Raw genomic sequence first — 23,934 nt, 5'->3', positions numbered from 1 at the left:
CAACAATCGTTTTAGTCATTCTTCAAGCAAAAATGCCAATTGCCAATTTTATGTAATAGTTAGCTGCAACTGTTTGCCAGAAATGAAAAACAGAAAAACGTTTCTTTGCCAGTATGTTTATCAGTTAAGAACAGTAGTAGAGATAAAACACACATTCAACTTTAGGAAATCATAAATAAATTCACTTTTTATAATCAGTGATTGTAGTTTTTAACCTTTAGGGTCACTGTGGATGAAAATACTATTAAAGTTACTGCTGGACATTGTGGTTTTATTTTTTGCAAAACCTCACATTCTCACCATCCTCACAAACCAGGTTTGGTCTTCAAAATGGAAATAATAGTTGATAAATCAGCCAAAGTAGGAATTTTAAATAGAAGTTTTTAGAATACCGGCATGTCATCACCCGTCCATTCACCTTCACTCAGCATCTTTGACTCATCTCTCCCGCCCTCAACTTGCCTCAGTTTGAAAACATCTGAGCCAAAATCACTGAACTTTAAGTCCTAGAGGAAAGTTGGAAATCAGATCTTTTTGGCCATGTAAGTAAAAAACTGTTTTTTTCTTTCTATTTTCAGAGATTCCTTCAGCAGAATGAGTCTTCGCAAACTTGACATTTGAAGATGAAGAGAACACACACATACCAGAAATTGCAATATTAATTTATTCTCAAGTGTAAATAGGAGTGTTTCTTCAAGGTTGGTCAGTGATTCTGAGAGTTAACAGAAAAGGCTAAAAGTGTTGCAGCTTGGTACGTCATTCCAGTGTCTTAATTTGTTTACAGACAACCTGTTACGCAATCAGAGGGACGAACAAGTGGATCTTAAAAGATTAAAGGGATACCTTGGCCTTTAGAATTTTTTTCTTTGCTACCCACAGTAGAGAACAAGTATTTATATTTTTCCAAAAATGCTACTTAAAACAATGTTAGCCAACAGAAACAGAAATCTGCTGGCTGTAAACTTAATAATCCACTAAATATGAAGAATGCGCTGCGATCCCTTTATTGGTTTGATTAAGTGCCAAAAAAAAACCACATCCTCCCGCCAAATTTTAACAAGTGTTTGCAGAAAAGGTACGATTTTAAAAGTCAAGGTGTCTTTTTAATTATGTACGACGTGTCAAAAGAAAAAAAAAATCTGTATTCAATTTCATGTGTGCACTTTTTTATTACTGTGTAGCAATGCATTTTACAACTTGAAAGTTTATGTAATTCAAACAGGGGGGAGAAGAAAAAAAAAAAATTGAAAACATGCAAAAAATTGTACCATTATTTATCATGATGCTTTATCATTTTTAGTTCAAGCGACAATGTTTCAAAGTTAGGTACTTTAAACATCCTTGTATAATTTTATGTAGTTTTGTTTTGTTTATTTTAAATATTTTACTAAATAAATATTTTAATGTTCAGCTGGTGTATGCTGGTGATCATCTCGCTCCTTTTTAACGTGTTCATTTTTGTGTTTATGTAGGATTTATGTTATGTTGGAGACAACAAATCAGTAGGATGTGAATAAGGATTGCCAGAGAGGACGTGAAGGTAAAAACTTTATTGCTTATATTACAAACCTGCCAACATTAATATAATTACAGCTGGAATGAGGTACATTTTAAAGGAGTCAACACACTTACTGGGGATGGTGTCACGTTATATTAAACCACATCTGTTAGCACTTAAAACTCCAAAACTTGTTGAGCAAACTTTTTTCCCAGATATGTAAGTAGTGTGTGTATAGTATATACTGAAAAACTGATTATGACCAATAGTGTATTAATTATGAACCAGAGCTTAATTATAACTGATTGAATCCCTGAAACCGTGATTAGATTTCTAAACACTCAGAACCTGAGAGGAACAATAACACCTTTATAGAGATATTTCAAACTGTAAAGTAAGAACTTAGAACAATATTTTTCACTTAAAATATTCAGCCCATGAGCATTATGACAGAAGATAGATTCTTGATTGCAAAACAATCCTGGTTTTGTGTGAATTTACTTTCAGATCTTTCAGTTTTCTCAAGAGAATCTAAGGTGGCTGCGAAACTTGTGAAAAAAAACATGAAAGGCCCTCTCTAGAGTCAGTGTTTGGTTTGTCCGTTCAGGGCTACTGTAGAAACATGGCAGTGCAACACAGCGGGCTCCGTGAAAGAGGACCCGCTCCCTTTGTATATAGATATAAAGGGCACATTCTAAAGTAACGAAAACACAACAATTCTTATTTACAAGTGATTATACACTAATTCAAACATACTTATGAATATTATATTCCGTTTCTGCCAAGTTTGTTCCACTAGATGTCGCTAAATTCTACACACTGCACCTTTAACAGATTCTAAACACAACTTTTTTTGGCTAATGTGTCCAAAATGCATGTTCAAATCCAGTTGTTGGGGTCAAATTTGTTTCAGTTGTCTGGAAAAATGACCAAGTGGGGAAAGAAGTTGACATTATGTAGAAGGTTGAGCTCATTAGGACGGCACTTTAGCACTTTTATTCAGAGCCAAACAGTCTGTGCCATTTTCAGCTGGAGCTTAAAGACTTCAGATACAAACTGTCAGAACTAGCAATATGTAGCTGTGAGGATACAGTGGCAAACGACCGAATCCCTCCCCTTTTCACTTACGACATTTGTAATTCTGTTCTCTTGTGATTTGAACTTGTTTTGCTCTTTTAAATCCGTCCCAGTGTGCTCAAATCTTGTCGTGATTATGGCTTAAATTTGTTTCGTGCTTGTTTAATTGTTTTTCCATTAATTAACTTCCTGACAGATAGTCTTCTTTGAAAGAACAAGTAGAGAAACAGAACTGGAGGTAGGTCATATGCTGTGGGAATCAGAGTCTCGCTTGTTTATGTTGCTCGGCAGGTTTTAAAACCCTCCGGTCTCTGACTCTTCCTTCTCCTCACAGCATGAGAACAGAATTACAAGTGAAGTCATCGACTGACTGAATTAAACGAGATAAACAACGGACTCAGATCCTGGTTTGCAAGCTCAAAAAGTGATGCAGTGTTTCTTAAACTTGTTAAATGTATCTTATTAAAAATCTCATATCTTGCATAAGAAATTTTAAATTTTTAGATACCTTCATTTTGCACCCTGCATGAACTTTGAGCATTGACTGTGCCATCCAACGTGTTCAGTATAAGCTTTGCATATATTAGATGCTTGACATTTTAGTCTGTTTTTGTAAATATCTGCAGTTATTGTTACTGTTATCAATCAGTCCAACACCGTAAGTTTCTCCAGCATAGATGCATAAATCTTTAGATTTGAGATGTACAAGAAAAAGCGTGATCATGTTTGTATTAAAAAAAACAAAAAACAAGGGATCAGTGCAAAGGATAAACTTTCAGAAAGGCTGATAAAGGAAATATTTAGGAAAAAACGTCTGTGGCACATGTTCTCCTTAACCTCATGTAAAATGGATGGATTTGTGTTTTTATTTGACTTTACAGTTGAGAAATTCATTCCAAATATACAGCACCGACAGGCTCTTGTAAATGCAAATTAATGTGATATAGAAAAGCTTCCAGCTACAAAAAACAAAAACTTTTCCGGAACATTTGCATTTTCACTCAAAGTTTTAGTTCAAAAGTGCTTTTTCCAATTTGTAAAAAAAAAAAAAAAAAAGGATCAATACAAACCAAATAACTGAGAAAACAAAATCAAAAAACAGAACATGTTACAGACACTGAGAGTATTAAAGCCAGTGTCCAGGAAAGTAGAATAAAAGTACAGACAAACAGCGAAAAGACGAGCCCCCGTATTCAGTGTACAGAGGCGAGGCAGTCACATTAAAAAAAAAAAAGACTCAAAATAGCCAAAGTCATTTCTGGTACATAGAAAATGAAACCCCTCATCTGTCTGAGTATTTGTAAAATATGACTTTTTAACCCAGAGATCTTTGAGGGGAGTCCATGAGAAGGATTGAACAGCCTTCGTTCACAGTGAGACCAGACTGTTGCAATATGAGCAAAAAAGAAAAGTTCAGTTGAGGAGCTTAATATGGCAGCCACAGTATTTTTGGCACTGTTTTGAAGTATGACAAAATAATAAAAGACCTGACTTGGCGCGACCCCCTGAGTCAACAGCAGCCCTCGTGTTCGTGTCAGTGTCCGGGCTCAGGCATTCTTCTGTAAAACAGCAGGTAAGGTGTGGAAGAGGAGCACGTCTCGGGAGAGCAGGCTCGTAGGAAGTCCTCTTCCTCAAACAAACGCACCTCTGAATCGTCAAACAGCATCCATTTGCCCTCGTATTCGAGGAGGTTGCTCAAAGCCTGCTGCTCCGTGGCCTCGATCCCGCCGCAGGAAGCCCCCGATGCTTCCGCTCCGTCTCCGGCCTCAGGCTCCTTTTTAAGTCCTGCTTCAGCATTCTGGCTCTGGCTCTTAATGTTTTTTCTCCGTTTAGATCCCTCCGTCGTCCCGCTGCCGGCTGCTTTATCCGCGTGCTTGCTGCCGCCGTTCCCGAGGTCATAACTAGAAAAACTCCTCTGGCCTCCCAAGAGTCCGACGCCACCCTCTGACAGCTTCTTGCCTCCTGCCTTGAAGCTAGCGCCTCTCTGTCCCCGCGCGTTCAGGCTGAAAGACACCTCGCCATCGTCGTAGTCCAGAGCTTCATCTTTCACCTGCGTTCCCTCTTTACTCTCCTCTTCCTCCTCCTTTTCTGTTTCTTTTCCGTCCCGCAGCCAGAGCTTTACGTCTTTCAGATTGGACATGCGGACGTAGGCGGTGTAGTGGCCGCTGCTGATGGTGACGCCGCTGTGCATGACCACGGCAAAGAGCTGATAGTGTTGACCTTTGGCGGAGGAGGGACGGGTGCACCACTCCTCCAGAGACAAGGTCAGAGGGGTCTGTAGGGGAGTGTTCACTTTGGACAGACCCATGTAGGGGTCCAGCCTAGAGGGAAAACAAACAAGGAGATGAGTCACAGTTGTCGTATTCAAAAACCTGGACAGTTAGGTGAGATGTTTCCTGTGTAATATCATGCGTCATCACAGTTTACAGCATGACAAAATTATTTTCTATGTATTTATATAGTTAAGTCCACTTATGTTGTCCACTGGAGGAATAAACACCTGATTCTGCTCTGATCCGGAGCAGTTTACCAGCGGGAGTTTATTTTTGAAATATTTGGGGATTTATCTTCAATCATGCTTCTTAACCTATCCGGAGCTAACACTGGAGTCACACACCACCTCGGTTGCTATCATCAAAAATAAACATCTTAGTTGTTTACTTGTCGTCTTGTGGACAGACTTGACAAAGGATGAATTGAGGCTTTTTTTTTAACAAATTGGCATCATGATGTTGTTATTTCAGCAACCGTTTGATCTGTTTATTGCAATTAAATCACAGCAAAATCCCAAGTTTATTTTAGGTTAATTATGGCTGAGCTTCAGTAACATCGCTGCGCTGGTTGGGACGAATAAACACAGTTTATCCCGTGGTCAAACTCACGCAAGTAATGTGAGGCATTTGGACGGGTACTCAAACCAGCCGTTGTGAACAGGGCTGTTCAGATAGGATGACCTTAGTATGTCAGATATGTTTTATTAAGAACTGTGAACTGTGGGAACTGTGTTAACTTGTGGAGAAGGAGTATAATATGGCCTCTTATATATGGATATTTTCTGGCTTTTTTAGTCTGCTGTGACAGTAAACTTCTTAAACTGGACTGTTGATCAGGACAAAATGAAAAGTTTAAGGGGCTTTGGTAGAAAATGAGCAACATTTTCAACCATTTTCTGACATTTTTAGATCAAACAACTAATCAAGAAAACAAATCGACAGAATAATTGATAGTGAAAATAATAATAGTTTCAGCTCAACATTTAGTTTGATCTCAATAGCGTCTTTCAGAAAGATTAACAACAACTTTTGGAGGTGCAGGGACGAAAAAAAAGATGAAAATCTATTTTAATTAATTTGCTTCTTTTTTTAAAAAAATGATCCTTTTATCTCATCAGAAGAACTGAGGGCAGCTGACCAACTATGGAATTGAGTGTACTGTGGGACAACTGCAGTGTTAAAAAACAGATTTTTAAAAAATGACTCAGAAAAAAAAGACTGAAATAAGCAGAAAGAGCAGAAGTTGAATCTTACTCTAGACTGTTGGCAGAGAAGCGCTTCAGGTGAATGGTGATGATTTCAGGAGTTTTGTCAAACAGAAGACTTCTCTCAGCCTCTGTGTAATGATGACAGGTCTCACAGAAGTACTTGTCCTCTCCAACGATGCGCTCGACCGACGCAAACTGGGCGATGGCCCATTTCAGAGTCTTCAGCTCTGGTTTCGGATCTGGAGAGACTGGGGAGAAAGAGCAAATATGACTTTTTTTTGTCTGCTTTGTGACTTGGAAAGAAGAATAAAGGTTTATGTTTATCACATGATACTTTTCTGTCATTTGAATTTGTACAGCAAGGTTAAGTAATTACCAACAATACCAAAACAGTTTAGCACAATGCATGCTGGGATCTATCAGTGAATTATATTACTGTGTGTGTGTGTTTATTAATGAAAGAACCAGTTATGATTTAAAAATAAACAGTTGTATAAATCCTCACCCTCGGAGAGGTCGTCGGGGCTGCTGGGTTGGTCATCCAGCACCGGGACACTGATGTCCTGGAAGTCCTCTCTCCTCTCTGTGAAGCTCTCGCACTCCAGACAACGAGTCCTCAGAACCAGCTGGCCCTGGAACAAGCGCTCCATCAGGTCCAGGCCCTCTGAACGCAACACAAACACAGAGACGTGGCTGAGTGATGCGTCGTGTTTTATGTCTGATGTCACATATAAACTGACTGATTTCCCAGAGCTGAGGTTTCATTCAAGAGTCTCACTTATCAGTCTTCCTTTCTTACATTCAAACTGCTTTAAGATGAAATAATCCAGTAGAAAAACAACAACACTCATTTCAATATCATTTAAAAGGCTATTTTGAAACCTTGTTGACAATCATAACACAATAACAGCTTTACTTGGGAAAGGGGGGGGGGGGGGGGCTTTATCTAGAGCAGTGGTTCCCAAAGTGCCACTGGGATGCCTGGAGGACGCATCATGGGTGCAGCACAATTTTTTTTTTTTAAATCTCATTCTACGTTTATTGTATCATTTCACAGTATAAAACTGAGGTGACATTAACAATAATGTTTTATGTTATGTTTTCAAATGTATTAAAACATAAGAAGTTAAAATATTTTTTAAAAATTATAAAATCACTGTTAAAAATGTTCAATATGCAGCAATATTCAGCTAATGACAATTCAAGAGTTGCCGGTTGTCATAGTGACACAACACGCTTTGTGGCTTGCAAGTTTTTCCAGGTGCTCAGTAGTGAGGAGGGGTGACTTGGTCTTAGAGCTGCAACAATTAGTCGATTGACAGAAAATAAGTCGTCAACTGTTTTGATAACTGATTAACTATTTTGATTCATTTTTAAAAAGAAAAAAAAAATACTGAAGTTCTCTGATTCCAGCTTCTTAAATGTGAATATTTTCTAGTTTGTTTCGTCTTCTCTAACAGTAAACTGAATATCTTTGGGTTGTGGACTGTTGGTTGGGACAAAACATTTGAGGACGTTATCTTGGGCTTTGGGAAATGGTGATTAACATTTATCACCATTTTCTTGAACAAACAACTTATCAATAATCAAGAAGCCTGATCTAGAGGCTGTGACAACAAAGTTCCACAGGGATGAAAACTTTGCAGACAAAGTTCCAAAATCCCCTTTTAATAATTTTTCAAAAAATAATTGATCAACTTCTCAAGTTTATGATCCTGTATTTTATCAGTTTAACTCATTGAATCATCTCTTGCACTGTCTCCTACCTTGATGTTTCACTGCCTTCTTGTCTTCATTCATATTTTGGGGTGACGGCTCTCGACTGCTCTTCTCGTTCTCGGTTCTGTCGTCCGTCGGTTCGTTCTCTTGCTCTGCTTTCGTCTGGTTCTTCACAGTCCCGGAGGTGATCTTCCCCACACTGCGGAACTTGGAGAAGATGCTGGGTTGATTCCCTGAAGGTCTCAGCCAGCTCAGTTTAGCTCTCTTCTGTCTTTTCCCGTCTGCCTCTTTAGATGCTTTTTCACTTTTCCCCTCGCTGTCGCTCTCTCCTTTCTCCTGCTTCTTCATCCTCTCATCCGCCTCTTCCTGCTCTCCATCTTTGTCCTGGGTGCTGTCTATTGTGATTTCACTGGAGGACTTCCTTTTGGAGCGGGTGAAGGGTTTATTTCTATTACCGCTGTCTTCCTCTGAATCCAATTTCTTCGCCTTGGCAGATTTTGGCTTCTTTTTGGCGTTTCCCACCTCGGTGTCGCTCTTTCTCTTGCCGCTGACTTGGCCGTCCTCCTCTTCGGGAGTTTTGGATTCTGTCGCGGAGCTGCCGGAGCACAACTGGGCGCCATCCTCCGTTTTGACCTCTGTCGCGTCATCGGCCTCCCTCTCCGACTGCTGCTCCTTCCTGATGGTGTCACAGGCCTCCTGGATGTATCCCAGGATGCACTGCAGAACTTCCTGGGCATCATGCTGAAGATAACCTTCGTACATGGGGTTCAGCTGCCTGCAACACACATGTAGAGCTGACAATGAGTCCATGGACAGAGAAATAACGATTTTAAAGTCTGAATAACCATCTAAAATAGCTCTGACATTGTTACCTGAGTGTGTGTAGTATTTTACGAGGCGGCGTGGCGAGCTCGCCTTCACTGAAGCTGTCAGGGTTGAGCAGGAAGCTGGACTGCAGCTGCTCCACTGATGTTATCAGACTGTTGAAACTCCCGAGGAGCTCAATATGAGCCGGCAGGGACTCTGCTAAACCTTCCGTCTGCTGAGAATGAAAATGAAGGATCAAATAAAATAAAAAGATTGATAAAATAAGATAAATGAATGGTCTATAATATCAGTGTTTTCCAAAAGCATTCTGGACACAGTAACAGTAACCCCTGAACAATGCAGCAGTAAAATACTACATGTGCAAAGTGTATAATGATTATTGATCTGTGTTGATTGAACTGAGGCCATTGTTTGTAAGCAGTGAAACGTTATCTGAATTGCACTGACCTCTTCACTTTTATCGGTTTCTTCCTTTGCTTTTTCTTTCTTTTTAGACAGGTTGTACAGTTTCTTTATGCCTTCCATGAGCCCCGGGCAGTAGTACAACACCTGCAGGAGCAATCAGACAATAACATGATTAGTCTTAAAACCACGTTTTTATCCTGACTCCTTTACAAGGAACTCATACAGTATGGAGACATAAAAAAAAGTCCTTCATCAGTGTAGCACCCCGGTAGCTGAATGGTTACAGTGTATGCCACATAACTGCAACGTCCCTGGTTCGACTGTGGCTGGGGACCCTGTCTGCTTCTACACTATCAGCTGTCCATCAAAGGCTAAAATGCCCAAAAAAAACATATCTTAAAAAAAAAAAAAGAATGGTATCACTGTTGGGCAGGATGTTGTTTTTGTTTAGTGTCTCATGGATGACAAATTTAAGTGACACACACAACAAAAAGGCATCCAGTGTGACATTGCTATTTTTCTATTCAGAAGGATAATTGTTGTCTGTCACTGATCACAATGTCAAAGAGACAGCAGAGAGTCACAGCGATGGGTAAGCTAAGCATTAAAGTTCAATTGGCTTTGTACTGAATTACATTATGATCCTACGGCTTAATTAACCTGTTAAATATTGTTAAACACTGTTTTGTCTATAAATCTGTAAATATTAATAAAATGCTGTTATAATTGCCCAGAGTCAAAGGTTTATGTCTTGTTTTGTTTGCCATCATGTATGACAAAGAAAGTCATTAAATCTTCACATTTGAGAAGCTGAATCCAGCAACTTGTTGCTATTTTTGCTTTAAAAAAAACTAAAACAATTTTCCAGTCAACAAAATAGTTGCTGATGAACTTTCTGTCAGTCGATTAATCGTTGCAGCTCTAATTGTGACATTAACAAACTTTTATACAGTACAAGGATTCCCTCAATGTCTTCTAGCAAATAGGCCAACTTTAAACAAGGTCCACTTCCACTAACATCACACTATATAATACACTTTTAGGAGATAAAACATTAACCTTTAGGGAGAAAAATCAGAGGTATGAGAGTTTCTGTTGTTTAGTTATTTACAAACTGAATTAAATACAGAACAAAATGTGTCAGGATAGACTGCAGCTCACTACACCACCTAAACAAAATCCTGGATGAAATCCTGCAGTATACAATAATAATACCGCTGCTAAAGTAATCACATTTTTAAAAAGCTCCCTGCCTGCATCTGATGTTACCTTATTCTCCAAACTGTAGCTTAAAGGGAGAGTTTTCCTAACACATATTACAAGGCTACAGAAACATACAATATGTGAACAGGAGCTGCAGAGACAAACACACAACTGCCTGAATGTGTGATTAAAACCTCCAGTGTCTGTGAATCTGTCGATACATATAACAAGATCTGAATGTCTAACATGCAGAATGTGCAGACGCTTCTAAAGGTTGTAGTCCGAGTTAACAAAGCTCATTTTTGATTTGTTTATTCAAATACAAATGTTGAATAAAACAAGAGCGTCCCTTTAATGACCGACCTGTAAGACGCTGTTTAAATAGCAGGTGTTGCCCAGGTTGTTGAGCCCCACAAACGGCACCAAGTTCTCTCTCTTCTCACATGGCAGCAGCAGACCGGGTGAAGTCGGACATGGAGACGGACCAGGAACCATCTGATCACAGCTGCTGAACAAAAAAACACAACGACAAAGTTTAAAAAAAGATATCATCAGCAGTAAAGATGCATGAGCACATTTATTTGGAAGCAGGAAGAAAACAATCAGCTGCCTGTTTGTGAGCTGAGATAATAAAAAGAATCACATTTGTTTCTTGTTAAAACTTTCCTGACCTCACCTACGTATTTCCAACACAACTTTTAACTTTTTAAAACGCCAGATTATTCACATATCATCAAGTATTCAGTACGGAGCTGCAACAATTAGTTGATCGCTGACAGAAAATTAATCACCAACGGTTTCAATCAATATCAATATCTATCAGATCCTCACAAGAGTGGAACTCTATTCCAACACACATCAGAGAGCTCAACACATACCAGTCACTTAGCTCTCATTTAAAACAGCCACTCACTGATAGTCAAATCTGTCAGCACTAAAAATGACTTCCTCTCTGCTGCTGCTGCCTCCTTGTTATTGTCAGTCTGTCTGTGAACTTGTCTTTTGTTTCTCCAACTACTGTACTTGTATGTGTTGTCTGTTGGGATTTGTGTTTCTTGTGTAGCTGTCCCAGTGTGATTCACGTGTTGTTTCACATATGTGATGCTCGCTTCGTCTTCTATATGACTCTGTACTGCCTGCTTGACTCAACTAATATTTGTTAAAAGCTCCTTAATGTTGTCCTGTTGCTTGCTTGATGTACTATATAATTCTTTGACCTACTGCCTGCTTATATTAATATTAACATTCTCTAATATCACATATCAGTTTTATCATTGTTTTGTCATGAGTTGCTGCTTGCACTCTATTTCAATAACTGTGGTTTTATCTTGATCTTGTTCTTTTGTTTACTTGTAGGGAGCCTGCTGTGACATCTGGCCAGAAGAAAACTACCCTTTTGCCAAACTGGCATATTTACAGCAATGTTCATTAATGTGCACTGTCCCTGTCAAATAAATAAACACAAAAATAAATACAAAATATAAGGTCAGGATGTCAACAACAAGGCTGAGAAACTGTCTATATATTTAATTTTACATTATTTTGACATGTGAAAGTAATATAATTATTGAATCTGAGAATGATTTGTTTGTGCAATAGGTTTCCTCCTGCTCAGTACGTGCCAGTCAAACATACTGTGAATCAACAAGGTGCATAATAAAGCAGTGTTTTGCACTTTTATGACCGCATCACATGCTCACCTTGGCTCAGGCTCCACTGGTTCAACTGATTTGGCTTCATCTGCTTGAGGTTCAGAGAAATCCAGAGCCCGTTTGGTTTCTTTCTTCTGGAAGAACTTCAGAGACAGTTTGCTCTTCTTGATGGGGCTCCCCTGCGCCGCCACAACGTGTTCACCTTGCAGACCTGGCATCTTTTTTTTTTTTTTTTCTCCCGGAGTCTTGAGGGTGATTTTCACTTCGGAGATGCAACAGCGCACCTCACTGGCAAGAAAAGGAAACAACAACATTTTAATGGGCGCCATCAGAGTTCAAAAACGAAACTCACTACGCACATACCGTAGTTAAGTGAATACTACGCAGTTATGAACGACAACACTAGATAGATGTAATTATTGTAGGCAACTCAGGTTTTCAAAGTCTAACTTAAACCAGTAACCGACTGAACGGCACATTATATAACATGTTAGCTGGCTAACGCTAACTTACTCGCTTGTTTTCGTTGCGCCCCCTCAACATGTAGAACAGAGCAGTTTACGTTAGCAGCCGTTATGTTTACAGCTTTAGGAAGTAACTCCAAAGAAGAGAATATCGCATAATAAACTGGTGTTGTTGAACTGTTTGTAGACAACACGGCTATAAAACTGGGTCAAAACGAAGCGGTGAAGAAGTGGGAGGAGAAAACAGCCAACACGCCGTTTCTAACTGTTCACTTCAAGAAAAAAACAACTCTCAAAAATGCATACTGTTTCTAAATCTTTGCACGCTTACCTAAAAAAGTCATCCCAGACTGAAGTTGAGTATATTTTACGGAATATCCAGCCTTAAAGCCATTTACAGAGTGTTTGTCAATTCAGACCACGGTGCCGCAGAAGTTGGCGCTTTTTCCTACTGGAAAACCGACTGGCTGCTGCACCGCCGGTGAAACACCAACACGATATCAAAACATCCGGCAGAAATGTTCAGATACCGATCAACATTGACATTAAACGTATTTCGAGCCTCGACATATAACATGTAAATGCGCATAGAATTCTAAAAAAACATATACAAACATAAAATACTTATATTCTCAAAGCTCAGGCTTAGATTAAGGCAGCTATGTAATTTAGGCCCGTTCGGCCCGTTGCAGAAGCCATTTTTGTAGTTTTCTGAGAAGCTGCGTCAAGTCAGATAGAATAATACGAGCAGTGGCAGTTGGCTTGTTCCTTCAAATTTAAAGTAAAGAAGTTGTTGGTTAAAAATGAAGTAAATTTTCCACATTGTCTCTCAGAGGCTTAATGAATAATTTAATTAAGTAAAAATAAATACGTTTTATAAAAAGTGTTAGTTGCATTTGCAGCAATTTTCATTGTAACTTTCAGGGAGACTTTGGGGGAAGTGCACAGTTGTGCAATTTTCACCAACAACAATGCTATTACTAATGCACTGCATAAAATATACACAACACTGTGGCACTTTGTATGATATCCTGACCTGAACAGTGTGCAGAGAAAGAGGCATGTTTGCTGTAATTCTGACTTACATCGCAGTGATGGTCATATATGCACAATCGAATAATTTAATAAATAACTGTTCATAATTCATCTGTATACAACTCCTCAACATAGTCTGTCAGTTACAACATCATCCATAGGGTCATTGAGATTTTTGTTTCTTGGTAATGTAGAAACACTGTCTTGAAATAGGCTTCTTTTTGCACCATTGTCATTTTTTTCACTTACAGATCCAGGCAGAAGTTGAACCCAGCTCTCACTGGGAATTTGAAGTGCATCAGCTCTCACACTGAGAATAATATGGAGTTGAGATGAGATGAGCCGGAACATAATGGTCTTCATTTGATGAGACTTGGAGACATGGAGTTTGACTAAACAGTACATCTTACATTATACTATTTTAGCTGCATGTTGCATCCATAGGTTTATCTAATCTAATCATTTTGATTTTTAAACATGTTTCACATTCGACACATGGTTATAGATAGATAGATAGATAGATAGATAGATAGATAGATAGATAGATAGATAGATAGTGGACCCAAACCCTGCCAGCAAAATGTCCCCCACAGCATAACAGAGCCACTGGATCCCCTCACTGTAGGGGTCAAGCATTCAGGCCCGGTTCTCTTGGTGTATGCCACACATGCACTCACCCATTTGTCAAGAATATGGTGAACGATGACTCATCTGACCATATCACTTTTTTATACATCTCTGTAGACCAATGCCTGTGGTTTTTGCACCACTGAGCTCTCAAATGTGCATTCATCTTTGTAATGAGGAATTTATGCACTGCAACCCCACTATAATATCCCTCTTTATGTAATTGTTGATGGACTGTTCTTGCTGACACAGTCTGATCACGTCCTGCATTGACATTCTCAGTCAGCTGAGGAAGAGCTGCTCTTCTGTTTTTCCTTATATTGCACTAATGCATGAGCATCATGGTCATCAAATACGCGTTTTCGACCAGAATTTCCCTATTTACTGATGTCTTTCCCACAGATCTAAATGCAGATGTTACTTTAGTCACCGTTCATATTGAAACACTGGCCAGTTGAGCAATCTTTGTGACTGAAACTTCTGCCATCCGTGCCCCAACAATGAACCCTCTTTCAAAGTAACTTAGATCTTTTCCTCTTGCCATCTTGATACAAAATCAGAATCAACTGGATCTGCTCAGCATTTTAATACACGCCACAGAGTATGATTGGATGTTAATTGCTTAATTGTACCATGCAGTGCACCTGTGTGGAAGCATCTGCATTCGTTATGTTTCTCCACTTATTTATCCAGGTTTATCCTTTAATTTGTCACCCATCTGTATATCCCAATACAAAAAATCTGCAACACAAGACAGTATGAGGTCGTAATCATAAAAGACAATACAATTTACATATACAAACAAACAAGAAATACAGGCAGTACATTGAATTCAACAAAAAGGCACAGTTAAATAAAAACATAGAGAGACATACAGATGTTATAGGTTTTGACAGCTTTTCAGTTCTCACTGTTTGAAATTAATGGTGATTTTTAATTTCTTTAACCAGAGCAGGAAAGAAGGTTTTATTTGTTAGAGTATTTACACAGGAAAATTAGCCATAAGTGTGAACTGGCTACAGCAGTGGTTCTCAAACTTTTGCACATCAAGGACTCCTAAACTTACACAAATTAAACCAGGACCCCCCCCCCCCAAGATTTTGTCCCAGTGTCCCCCATCTGATAAGACTTTCGCTTTTAGATGTTATTACAGAGAGTGAATGAAACCCATGACCAACATAGATATACATTCTGTCATTGTGTTACTTATGGATGGAATTATAGTCAACATTAATCTTCCCCTTTTCGCTGGGGACCCCCCTGGTACGCCCTCGACGACCCCTTGAGGACGAGATTTTTTTTTCCTAGGATGGCGAAGTCATGACCCGCCCTATTCTCTCTCTGATTGGCTTACCGTGATATTCTCACCGTTACTCTAACCAACCCAACCAACGAAGGCAGCGAGTACTAGCCAATCAGAGGCAGAGTAGGACGGGTCATGACTTCGCAATCCTAGGGAAAAAAATCGCCCTCCCGGGACCCCACTGAGAATCACTGGGCTTACAGGGCTTTTCGACTTTAATTTTGAAGACGTAAGCGGAAGTGTGTTTGTATTCTACTTTTTCGAGGAACTCAACCTTAAAAAAATAAATTCAAGAATGTTTTACGTTAAAGAGAAGCATCACAACATTTCTTCTTAGGTATAATACACGGATACTCACAAATACACGAAAATAGTGTCGCCGGTAACGGTTAAAAACGGCCGTTACGAACAGTGTCAACCGTCAACCGGCAGGGGGCAACACTGTCCGTGAAATGGAGGTCAAAACCGTCCAGCAGCATCATTCCCACCTTCAGTGGAGCATCTCTTCATCTGAGAGTCAGCAAAGGCTGTCCTGCCACGATTTTAACGGTAAGATACTATTTACGTTTTCCCGGTTCCTAGCTTGAATTCAGAAACGAAAATCTGCTCGGGAGGCTAACGGTGAGAGTAGCCTATTAATCTCTGTTTCGGCTTATTTGTATCAGTTGCACAGTGTTCATTTAGATGAGGTTACAGAGTGTTGTTGCTTCTGCTGCTGCTGCTGCTGCTGCTGGGGGCGGGGAGGAGGAGGAGGAGGGGGGGGGTGATAAAGAAATGACAGGTGTGTCGTTGCACCCGTACACACAGCCAGTAGGTATTTGTCAATACGGTGGTATTTACGCAGGACGGACCGCTGCTGCTGCTGCTGCTGCTGCAGAGTTCCTGCTGCCTGCTTGGTCAGCAGCAAAGGTGCATCGATGGACGTGAGCTACTGTGCTCCAGCTTTCTGAATCCACTCAGGTTTTCTGGTTTGGTGTTTAAGTGATGTTGCAATAACAATGCTGATACAGTAGTGGATGAGAGTAGTTTTGAGGTAGTGGACTTCCTGTAGGGCAGTGACCTCCTCAAGTCATAGTAATGATGGAGCCACAACACGCCGTCACCATAATCCTCAGCATCAGAGTATGTTATAGACATGAGCTGGCATCAAATTTTCATGCTGCTATTATCTCAGGTAAAAATATCATGGTGACCAGTATTACGATACTGTATTAGTACTATTAGTGCTAAACTATAGTTCAACACAGTATATTGCAGTTTTGTTAGACTCATTATAAGAAATGGCATCAAAAACAGTTAAATACAGTTTAAAGTCTAAAACAGTTGACTGGAAATAACTTCAAATGCAGCTCAGTGTCTGTGTTAGATTCTACTCACCCATTCATATTTTGTAAATTCATGAATTTTTCCTCATGAAACTGGTTGATGAAGTGCAAGAGCTCTGTACTAAGTGTTATCTTCTGGGTGTTAACAGTTACAGTAAATCAATTTTTAAAAGGCAGATAAACATACACAGGCCACTTGTGGCTAAACAAAGTAAAACTGCCGATGAAGGCAAGAGCCGCTCTGCGTTCATGGTTTCCTCTGAAATCGAGGATAATGAAGGTAATGACGGTAATGAAAACGGTCGGTGGTATTGATACCGTCAGCATGTTTCACTGCAGTAGTAGAAACGGTACACCAGCACATCCGTAGTATCTCTGAAATCTCCAGTTACAGTAAATTTGGCAACTAAACGAGGCTCATACCTAATTTAACTCGGGTTGAATTTATCTTAAATCCCACATTGGATGTTTTAATAATTACCCAATGAAACAGATTTCATTACAGATGTAATGACCAGCAGGCGATTTATCCAAATTTAACATGGAGGGCTGGTGGGGAGGTGTTATGCTCTCTTACATCCCATCTACAACCTAACCAGGGGATGAATTATAAAGTAGGATTATGTTTTTGTTTTTTTTATCTCTATCTTCTTCCCTCATCACCTCCTGATAACATCGTTTTTCTAAAAGGAAGCATTTTCTCCCAAAATGTTCAACACACTGCTATAAACACAAGGCCCTTGTATTTGATTGGCTATTACATTACAAACAGGATACCACACGGTTGTCAGATACAGAACAAGGCAATTTGGTGAACATGGTCACTGGATAACTTGCTCAGATTTGACATTCCTCCTCCATTTTTCGAAGTCATGAAACCTCTGATTTAAGGGAAAACAAGAGGAAAAACACCCGTTTTGTTGAATTTGAACAAATTCCTCCAACAACGAGTGCAAACGCTCACAGTTTTTGCCACCTACTGGCAGACCCTGTGAGAATTTAACCCCTAACCTGTAGTAGTAATGAGGACCATTCTCTATGCATTGAGCAATGGCATTATCCTTTATCAAGGCAGGCTTTGTCCCAGGAGGCCTGAAGCTCTCACGGCTGGAGCGAGTAGAGGGTGGGTGGTGTGGCAGCTCAAAGCCGTGGCCCATGACATGAAACCCCCCCCAACCCCCCCCCCTCCAGCCTCCACTCACCCAGCCAGCCTCTATCCCAGGAGGGGAGCACAGGAGGGAAAATGAAAGCATGTTGAGCGACAAGCAGCGGTGCACTCCAAGAATGAGAAGCATGTCCTGAAGTCTATTACAGTTCACCTCTCAACAACAAAAACACGTGTGCAATGTGTTTTTTCTTCTTTACTGCTTACATTTGCAGGCATGCCGGGTATAACAACATCCACATAATTGTGCTTTTTAAAATCTTTCTTTCAAACACATGTATGTCATACATGTTCTCATGCAAACACAGAATTACCAAACTATTAGGGCTGCGACTGACGATTATTTTCCTTATCAGTTATTTTAATCCTCAGAAAATAATGAAAAAAGCCCATTACAGTCTTCTTCAGCCCAAAACTGAAAGGTATTTAATTGACATGGATAAAATAAACAGATAAAAAAGCAAAGGCTCACATTTTAGGAGCTGGAACTGGCAAAGATTTGGTGTTTTTGCTGGGTAAACAACTTAAAATGATGAATCAATTATCAAAAGTGTTGTTTTCTGATGATCGGGTGCCCAGCCTTTTTGAACTTGGACCCTTTTAAAATGAGGCAACGTCTATTCGTGACCCTTCATCGCTGGTTATTGCTTCAGTGTGGACATGGAAGTGATTTTTTCCTTCATCAGATTTGAAGATTTTCAGAGGCATGAAGAGATGAAAACACTCAGTATTTCACAAGAAAAAAGAGAAAAAAAAAATAGAGAAAATTTGAAATAAATGAACAAGTTGCGCAACAATCATGCTTTCTTATTATTTGAATCATCTTGTGAACTCCAGTTCGGGAACCACTGGATTAATCAACTATTTTTTTTTCAGCACTACAACCAAATAAGAAGTTATTAGGAGCGTTTAATTAAATTCATTAGAGGCTGTTTTTGCCATGAAGACTGTCTTTGCTTTGTTCTCTCCCTCAGCTGGTTTATTTATTTTCACTGAAAACCCGGCAGACATTTCACTGAGGCTCTGTTCAGTGGAGAGGGTAGGTTTGTGTGTGTGTGTGTGTCAGTAGCAAAGAGTTAATGAGATCCTTTATGAGTGTATGCATGGCATGTGTGCTTAACCTTGCATGCATATATGCATATATCAGATCAGATCAGATCTCCGGCTGCACATAGGGTTTCTCTCTCTCTCTCTCTCCCTCTCTCTCTCTCTCTCTCTCTCTCTGCGTCTGCACATTTCAGAGCATCTGAGCGACTCCCATTTGATGCATGCTGAGGAGGTGGGTGTATCCAGCCCAGCCGCTCTGATGTTAGGAAGCTGTAAGTCTTCCATCCTACTCAGTCTGCTCTCTACTCTGCCTGCTCTCCTGTTTCAGCCAGTCTGTCTGCCCTCTAGCGTAGTACTCTCCTTTCACTCACCACTATTCATCACCATCTAGGATACATTTACACGACCCACGCAGGTAGACAGAATAGCGTCCTCGTGGACTGAAGAGTTTGCTTTTGGCTGATTGATACAGATATATGTATGTTACTCTGGAAAGTGCCAGAAAGGTGGGATCTGTAACAGTGCTGCTGAAGCTGAAGTTTTTCCAAAGGATACCAAACGCAGCTGCAGAGGTAAGGGAAGGATAGGATCATGCTTTTCTTCTTTATCTTTACTCTTTTTTTTTTTTTGCTCCTTCTTTTCTCAGCAGTTTATTTGGTGCATTTCTCACTTGCCTCCTTTGCCATCACCTTTTCTCCTCTCCTTCTCTCGTTTCTCGAGGTATCTTCTGTCTGTTATTGATTTGTGATTTTCATTCATCCAGTTTGCTTTCTCCTTTTATTGTTGTTTTTATTCTTTTTTTACTATTTTCTCTCAGTTATCTGGTGCCCCATTTTTCCATTTTCTTTTCCCTTTGTGCATTTCATTTTAATTACTTTTTTTTTTTTTGGACATTTTCTGTCATTTACATTTTCAAACCGACATAAAACTGTTTATATACATTCCAGACTTTTATCATCTTTCTCTCTCCATGTGCTGGTGTTGCTTCGGGGGGGGGGTTTGCCATGAGCTTTGGGATCTCGAGCATCTGTGTGATAATCAGATTCCATGCGAAAAGGCATGCACACATGCACATACATGTGCACATATCTACTAACACACTCATACAGGAAATCTTTCTTTACTTTCGTATTCTTCTCCCCATCTTTCTGTCTCTGTCTGTTTGTCTTCTGAGTCTCTCTATACCAGTTGATCCCTCTTCTCAAGCATTTCGTTAGCTGTGCCAGGTTTCAGTAAAAATCCCTGCTGGCCTGACTAATGTCTTTCAGCTGGAGCCTGACATGTGCACATATGCATATGGTTACAATACACACACACTGTCGAAAGTACACTAAGCAGGCAGGGGATGGCGAGGGATGGTTGTTGCTCCGAGAGATCATATATGGGACTTTTGCTCGGTTGCTTCTCGGCGATCTGCATGCATTCACTGCGATTCTCTGCCTCCTTCTCTACCTCTCTCTCTCTCTAATATAAAACCTCCCTGTCTCTCTCTCTCTGCTCTCTCAGGGTGTGCATGTATTCACAGTTAGTTTTGGTCACTGCTCTGCTCGCCTGCCACAGAGCATTGGCCATGGTCGGCTGGCTAACTGCAGCTACGCAACATTAAAAAGGCAAAGCGTTCCCGTTACATCAGGCATGTTTACAAGGTGCCACATTGTGTGTGTGTGTGTGTGTGTGTGTTGTATGCCGCATTCACTGACATTAACAACTCTCCATTCATACTCAGGTTAAAGGGCACATTGTTATTCACACACACACACACACACACTGTCCTCCAAGATATAGTTGACCCGTATTAGTGTACACTCCCCCCGCTGTGTGTTTGTGTGTGTGTTTATGTTTGTATGTGTGTGCCTGTGTCAGTGTGATTTCCTTAGAGGTGCAGAGAGGTGACTCACTTTGGCTAACATGCTGGTGGCTGTTTGAGGCATTCACTATCTTATACCATGATGTGTGATTTGTAAATGGACACTGTCTGATGAAATTGTATCAGTGAAATGTCAACTTTCCAGGAAATAAAAACAAGCAAAACAGCGCAGGAATTTTTACGATTTTCTAATGAGAAAAGATTTGTTTTCCTAAGTCTCATAGATTTTCTGTAAACACACAGAAGGAGCTTGTAATCCTTTAATTAGAGTTATATGAAAATCAGCTAAAAGCAAGAGTTACAAAGTTTGCATTGTATTCATGAGATTAAAATTATGCATTTGTTTTAAAGAATCTGTGTGATGGAGAGAGGCTGTGTGTGTGTGTGTGTGTGTGTGTGTGTGTGTGTGTGTGTGTGTGTGTGTGACCTGCAATACCATAGCTATGATTTCTCTAAATCAAAGCAGCAAACACTTGAGCACAAGTGCTGAAATGACAAAAAGATCAAAAAACACATTCATGGAAAAATCTAATTGCACATCACATATTGTTTTTGTTTGCGGGTTCAAACCTACAACTGGATTTTCACATGTGTATAATGTATTTTTAGCCACACAAACGGGGACGGAGCCGTCAGTCAGGTGGTCCAACACTTCGGTTAATACTGAAATATAACATAATAATATAAGTATTAGATGAGTTGCTATGAAATTTTACAGACGTTGTGACTTTGGTGATCCCCTGACTTTTTGTTGAGTGCCACCACATGGTTGACATTTAAGATTTTTAGTGAAATGTCTTCCAGCTACTGGATTCTTGCCATCGATTTTGGTGCAGACATCATGTTCTCCACAGATGATTTGTCATAACTCTGGTGATCCCTTAACTTTTCATCTAGTGCCATCATTGGGTCAAAACTTTAATTTGTCCAATACTTGGGTTTATGAGGTTAGACTACGTGGCGTGACAGGCCTCCAGACTAACCTTCTGACCTTGAAGTTCTTCTCTTGCATGAATGCATAACGAGGGACAAATGACACCAAATGTGATGTTTGAACTGCATGTATTGTATGTTATACAAATACACTAAAAGAAAAAAAAACATCAACAGGCTGTTTAAATTCTACATGTCCTCTACAGCATAGAGAAGTGAGTCAGCTCCTGTCTAGTACAGCATCACTCAGGCTGAGGTTAGGACTTGTAGTTGGGCCCACTGACCCTCTGTCCTTCCTGCATTATAATACTGCACCTTGAAATATGATGGACATTGAGTGCTTCATCTTGGATTTCGTACAAACACATTGGTTTTCCAACTTTAGGCTAATCACATCTCATATCTGGAAATTGGACATATGTTTATCTTGCCATTATGATTTGCTAATCACTGTCAGCTGACCCTTCGCCACAGTAATTTTCAGTGCAGCACAATTTGGTGGTGGGTGCCACGAAAATGGTCACTGTCTGGTGGCTTGCATTTATACTGAATTGGCCCACTTTGGTCCCGCAGTGGAAGCCAGACCATTAGGGGCCGAGCCTTTGTAGTACTATATAAGAAAGACTCAGCAGCTTAATCTGATGGAAAGTGTATTGAAGCACAGAAATGCAAACGCACACACACACACACACACACACACACACATAGACAGGGCCCACCCAGAATCTGTAGCCACTTCAGTGAGCATCTTAGGATGGCTGCTCTTAAACAGAGCAAAGCAAAGCACAGAACACACTGAGCAACTAAACATACTTTTCTTCCCTCACCACCACCACACACTGAATATACACACACTTGCTTTCAGAGTTTGTGTGATAGTCATGATGATGATAATTCTAATTTATTATTCTTAAGATAGCTGTCAGCCAAGGAACAACGCAGCATAATTCTTTCATAATTCTTCATTCCTCCACATAAACATTGTAGTGATGTGTGTATGTGTGTGTATATGTGTGTGTGTGTGTGTGTCTGGCGTGTGTAGAGCAGTGTGTTGCAGGTTGTTTTGCTGAGATGGGCAGTAAAGCATGCTGTGTGTGTGTGTGTGAAGTTGGCCGGTGCCCGTCGATGCCAGTTTGCGCTCTGTCATAACTGGCCGAGCGCCCGGTGCTCCCATGTGGTTCATATTCTCCAGACTTTCACATCCACTGACTCCTCCTATGGCCTCTCTGAACCTGTAAATGCCTCTAAATACCTTTGTTGGCCCACACAGTGTGTATGTGTTGTACACTAACGTGTGCTAAGTTGGTGTGATTGGGATTTAAAGGGATAAAGGTGTTCCATTTCTTTTTAGTCAAAACAAAGCTAGGAAAACTGAGAGAGAGAGAGAGAAACTGAGACATGTGTGCTTTCAAACACACTTCCTTGCAAGTGTGCTTGAGAAAGCCATGCAGAGTGACACTGGTATGGATTTACTTTTATTGTTTTATCTCCACAATATTTCTAGTTTTTGAAAAAAAAGATGTTCTTTCATCCAACAAGTGGCAGAGCCTGGGCTAAGGAGCTTTAGGGCTTCTTAGCTCTGCTATGGGAGGGAATGGGACTCCCTAAACTCTCTATCTACGTCAGTCAAAGAAGCCAAAAACCCCTTGCTGAGAACACACACAGATACATGAGAGCCAGGAGTCATCTCGTTCATACACACACACACACACACCAGCCGAGTGAATGCCTAGGGATAGTACTACTAATCTCATTCTCTGTTGACACACTGTTCCTCAGCTGTGCCATGCTTTCACTGCTCGCTCACTCTCCTCGTGTTGGTATCTTAAAGCTAGAAATGTATTCTTTCCTATCAGTTTCAGCAGGAGGGTCAGTTCACACTGAGACAGAGGTGTGTGTTCATACTTTGTGCCCGCAGCACATCTGCTCTGCAAACCACAGCTTCCCACAGACTGACCAACTTAAAAGAAAGTGTGACTTTGCAGATGTTGAGGTGAAGTAGCTTGGCAGTGCTCAAATGTTTTTTTTTTTTTATTGGTGAGTAGTAGTGAGAGGAGCAATTTTCTTAAGTCATTTAGGCTAACTCATCTGTGCAATTCAACACCAGTGTCAGAACAAATTAATTTCACCATAGTTTCAATTTTTGGTCCACAGGATAAAAAAGATACAATACCAGTCAAAAATTTGGACACACCTTCCCATATGGATCCAGAAAAAAATGTGAAATTTTATTTACTTTTGACAAAATGCGAATTTTGTAGACTTCAGCACTTGGGCCTCTGACAATTCATGAGTTTGTTGTGGC

The 23,934-nt window shown here is 40.1% G+C and overlaps 3 protein-coding genes across 22 annotated transcripts in view; 2 read left to right on the top strand and 1 right to left on the bottom strand.

Annotated features, from left to right (window-relative positions):
• dock7 (dedicator of cytokinesis 7) overlaps positions 1–3,796 on the top strand; it is a 52,969-nt gene extending 49,173 nt beyond the window's left edge. For all 16 annotated transcript variants that reach the window (XM_044361943.1, XM_044361938.1, XM_044361949.1 and 13 more), the window contains one exon: positions 579–3,796. In XM_044361943.1, the coding sequence (XP_044217878.1) occupies positions 579–621 (43 nt within the window). In that variant the 3' untranslated portion in view covers positions 622–3,796. The remainder of the gene's footprint in view (positions 1–578) is intronic.
• Positions 1,536–12,955, bottom strand: usp1 (ubiquitin specific peptidase 1). Of its 4 annotated transcripts, none has more exons than XM_044361955.1 (9): positions 12,659–12,955; positions 11,912–12,151; positions 10,575–10,719; positions 9,051–9,152; positions 8,648–8,814; positions 7,823–8,550; positions 6,562–6,720; positions 6,103–6,304; positions 1,536–4,896 (listed from the first exon to the last, which is right to left on the bottom strand). In XM_044361955.1, exons 2-9 carry the CDS (start codon positions 12,079–12,081, stop codon positions 4,110–4,112), a joined length of 2,460 nt encoding a protein of 819 aa, XP_044217890.1. In that variant the 5' UTR covers positions 12,082–12,151; positions 12,659–12,955; the 3' UTR covers positions 1,536–4,109. The 4 variants fall into 4 exon arrangements, with proteins under 4 accessions (XP_044217890.1, XP_044217887.1, XP_044217889.1 ...); XM_044361952.1 differs by having other exon boundaries at positions 8,648–8,817; positions 12,659–12,950; XM_044361954.1 differs by having other exon boundaries at positions 8,648–8,817; positions 10,575–10,716; positions 12,659–12,949.
• A 2,560-nt stretch (positions 12,956–15,515) lies between these two features.
• kank4 (KN motif and ankyrin repeat domains 4) overlaps positions 15,516–23,934 on the top strand; it is an 84,286-nt gene continuing 75,867 nt past the window's right edge. Inside the window, exon 1 of one of the 2 annotated variants that reach the window (XM_044361244.1) lies at positions 15,516–15,841. The gene's annotated coding sequence lies outside the window, so the exon portion shown is untranslated. Of the gene's footprint in view, positions 15,842–18,740; positions 19,402–23,934 lie in introns of those variants that run through there. The other variant, XM_044361243.1, reaches the window with a different exon arrangement.

The sequence above is a fragment of the Thunnus albacares genome, chromosome 9 (genome assembly GCF_914725855.1).
Source record: "Thunnus albacares chromosome 9, fThuAlb1.1, whole genome shotgun sequence".
Classification (NCBI taxonomy): Eukaryota; Metazoa; Chordata; class Actinopteri; order Scombriformes; family Scombridae; genus Thunnus; species Thunnus albacares.
Note: the sequence above shows the minus strand (reverse complement) of the source record. Positions and strands in the feature narration are given on the sequence as shown.

What these genes read in the sequence shown, in the direction of transcription:
- usp1 (XM_044361952.1), bottom strand. Translation starts at nt 12,081, where the DNA reads ATGCCAGGTCTGCAAGGTGAACACGTTGTGGCGGCGCAGGGGAGCCCC. An exon ending in ATTTAAACAGCGTCTTACAG is followed by an intron (nt 9,153 to 10,574) that starts GTCGGTCATTAA and finishes TTGCTCCTGCAG; the next exon opens with GTGTTGTACTACTGCCCGGG. An exon ending in GAAGGCAGTGAAACATCAAG is followed by an intron (nt 6,721 to 7,822) that starts GTAGGAGACAGT and finishes TGTTGCGTTCAG; the next exon opens with AGGGCCTGGACCTGATGGAG.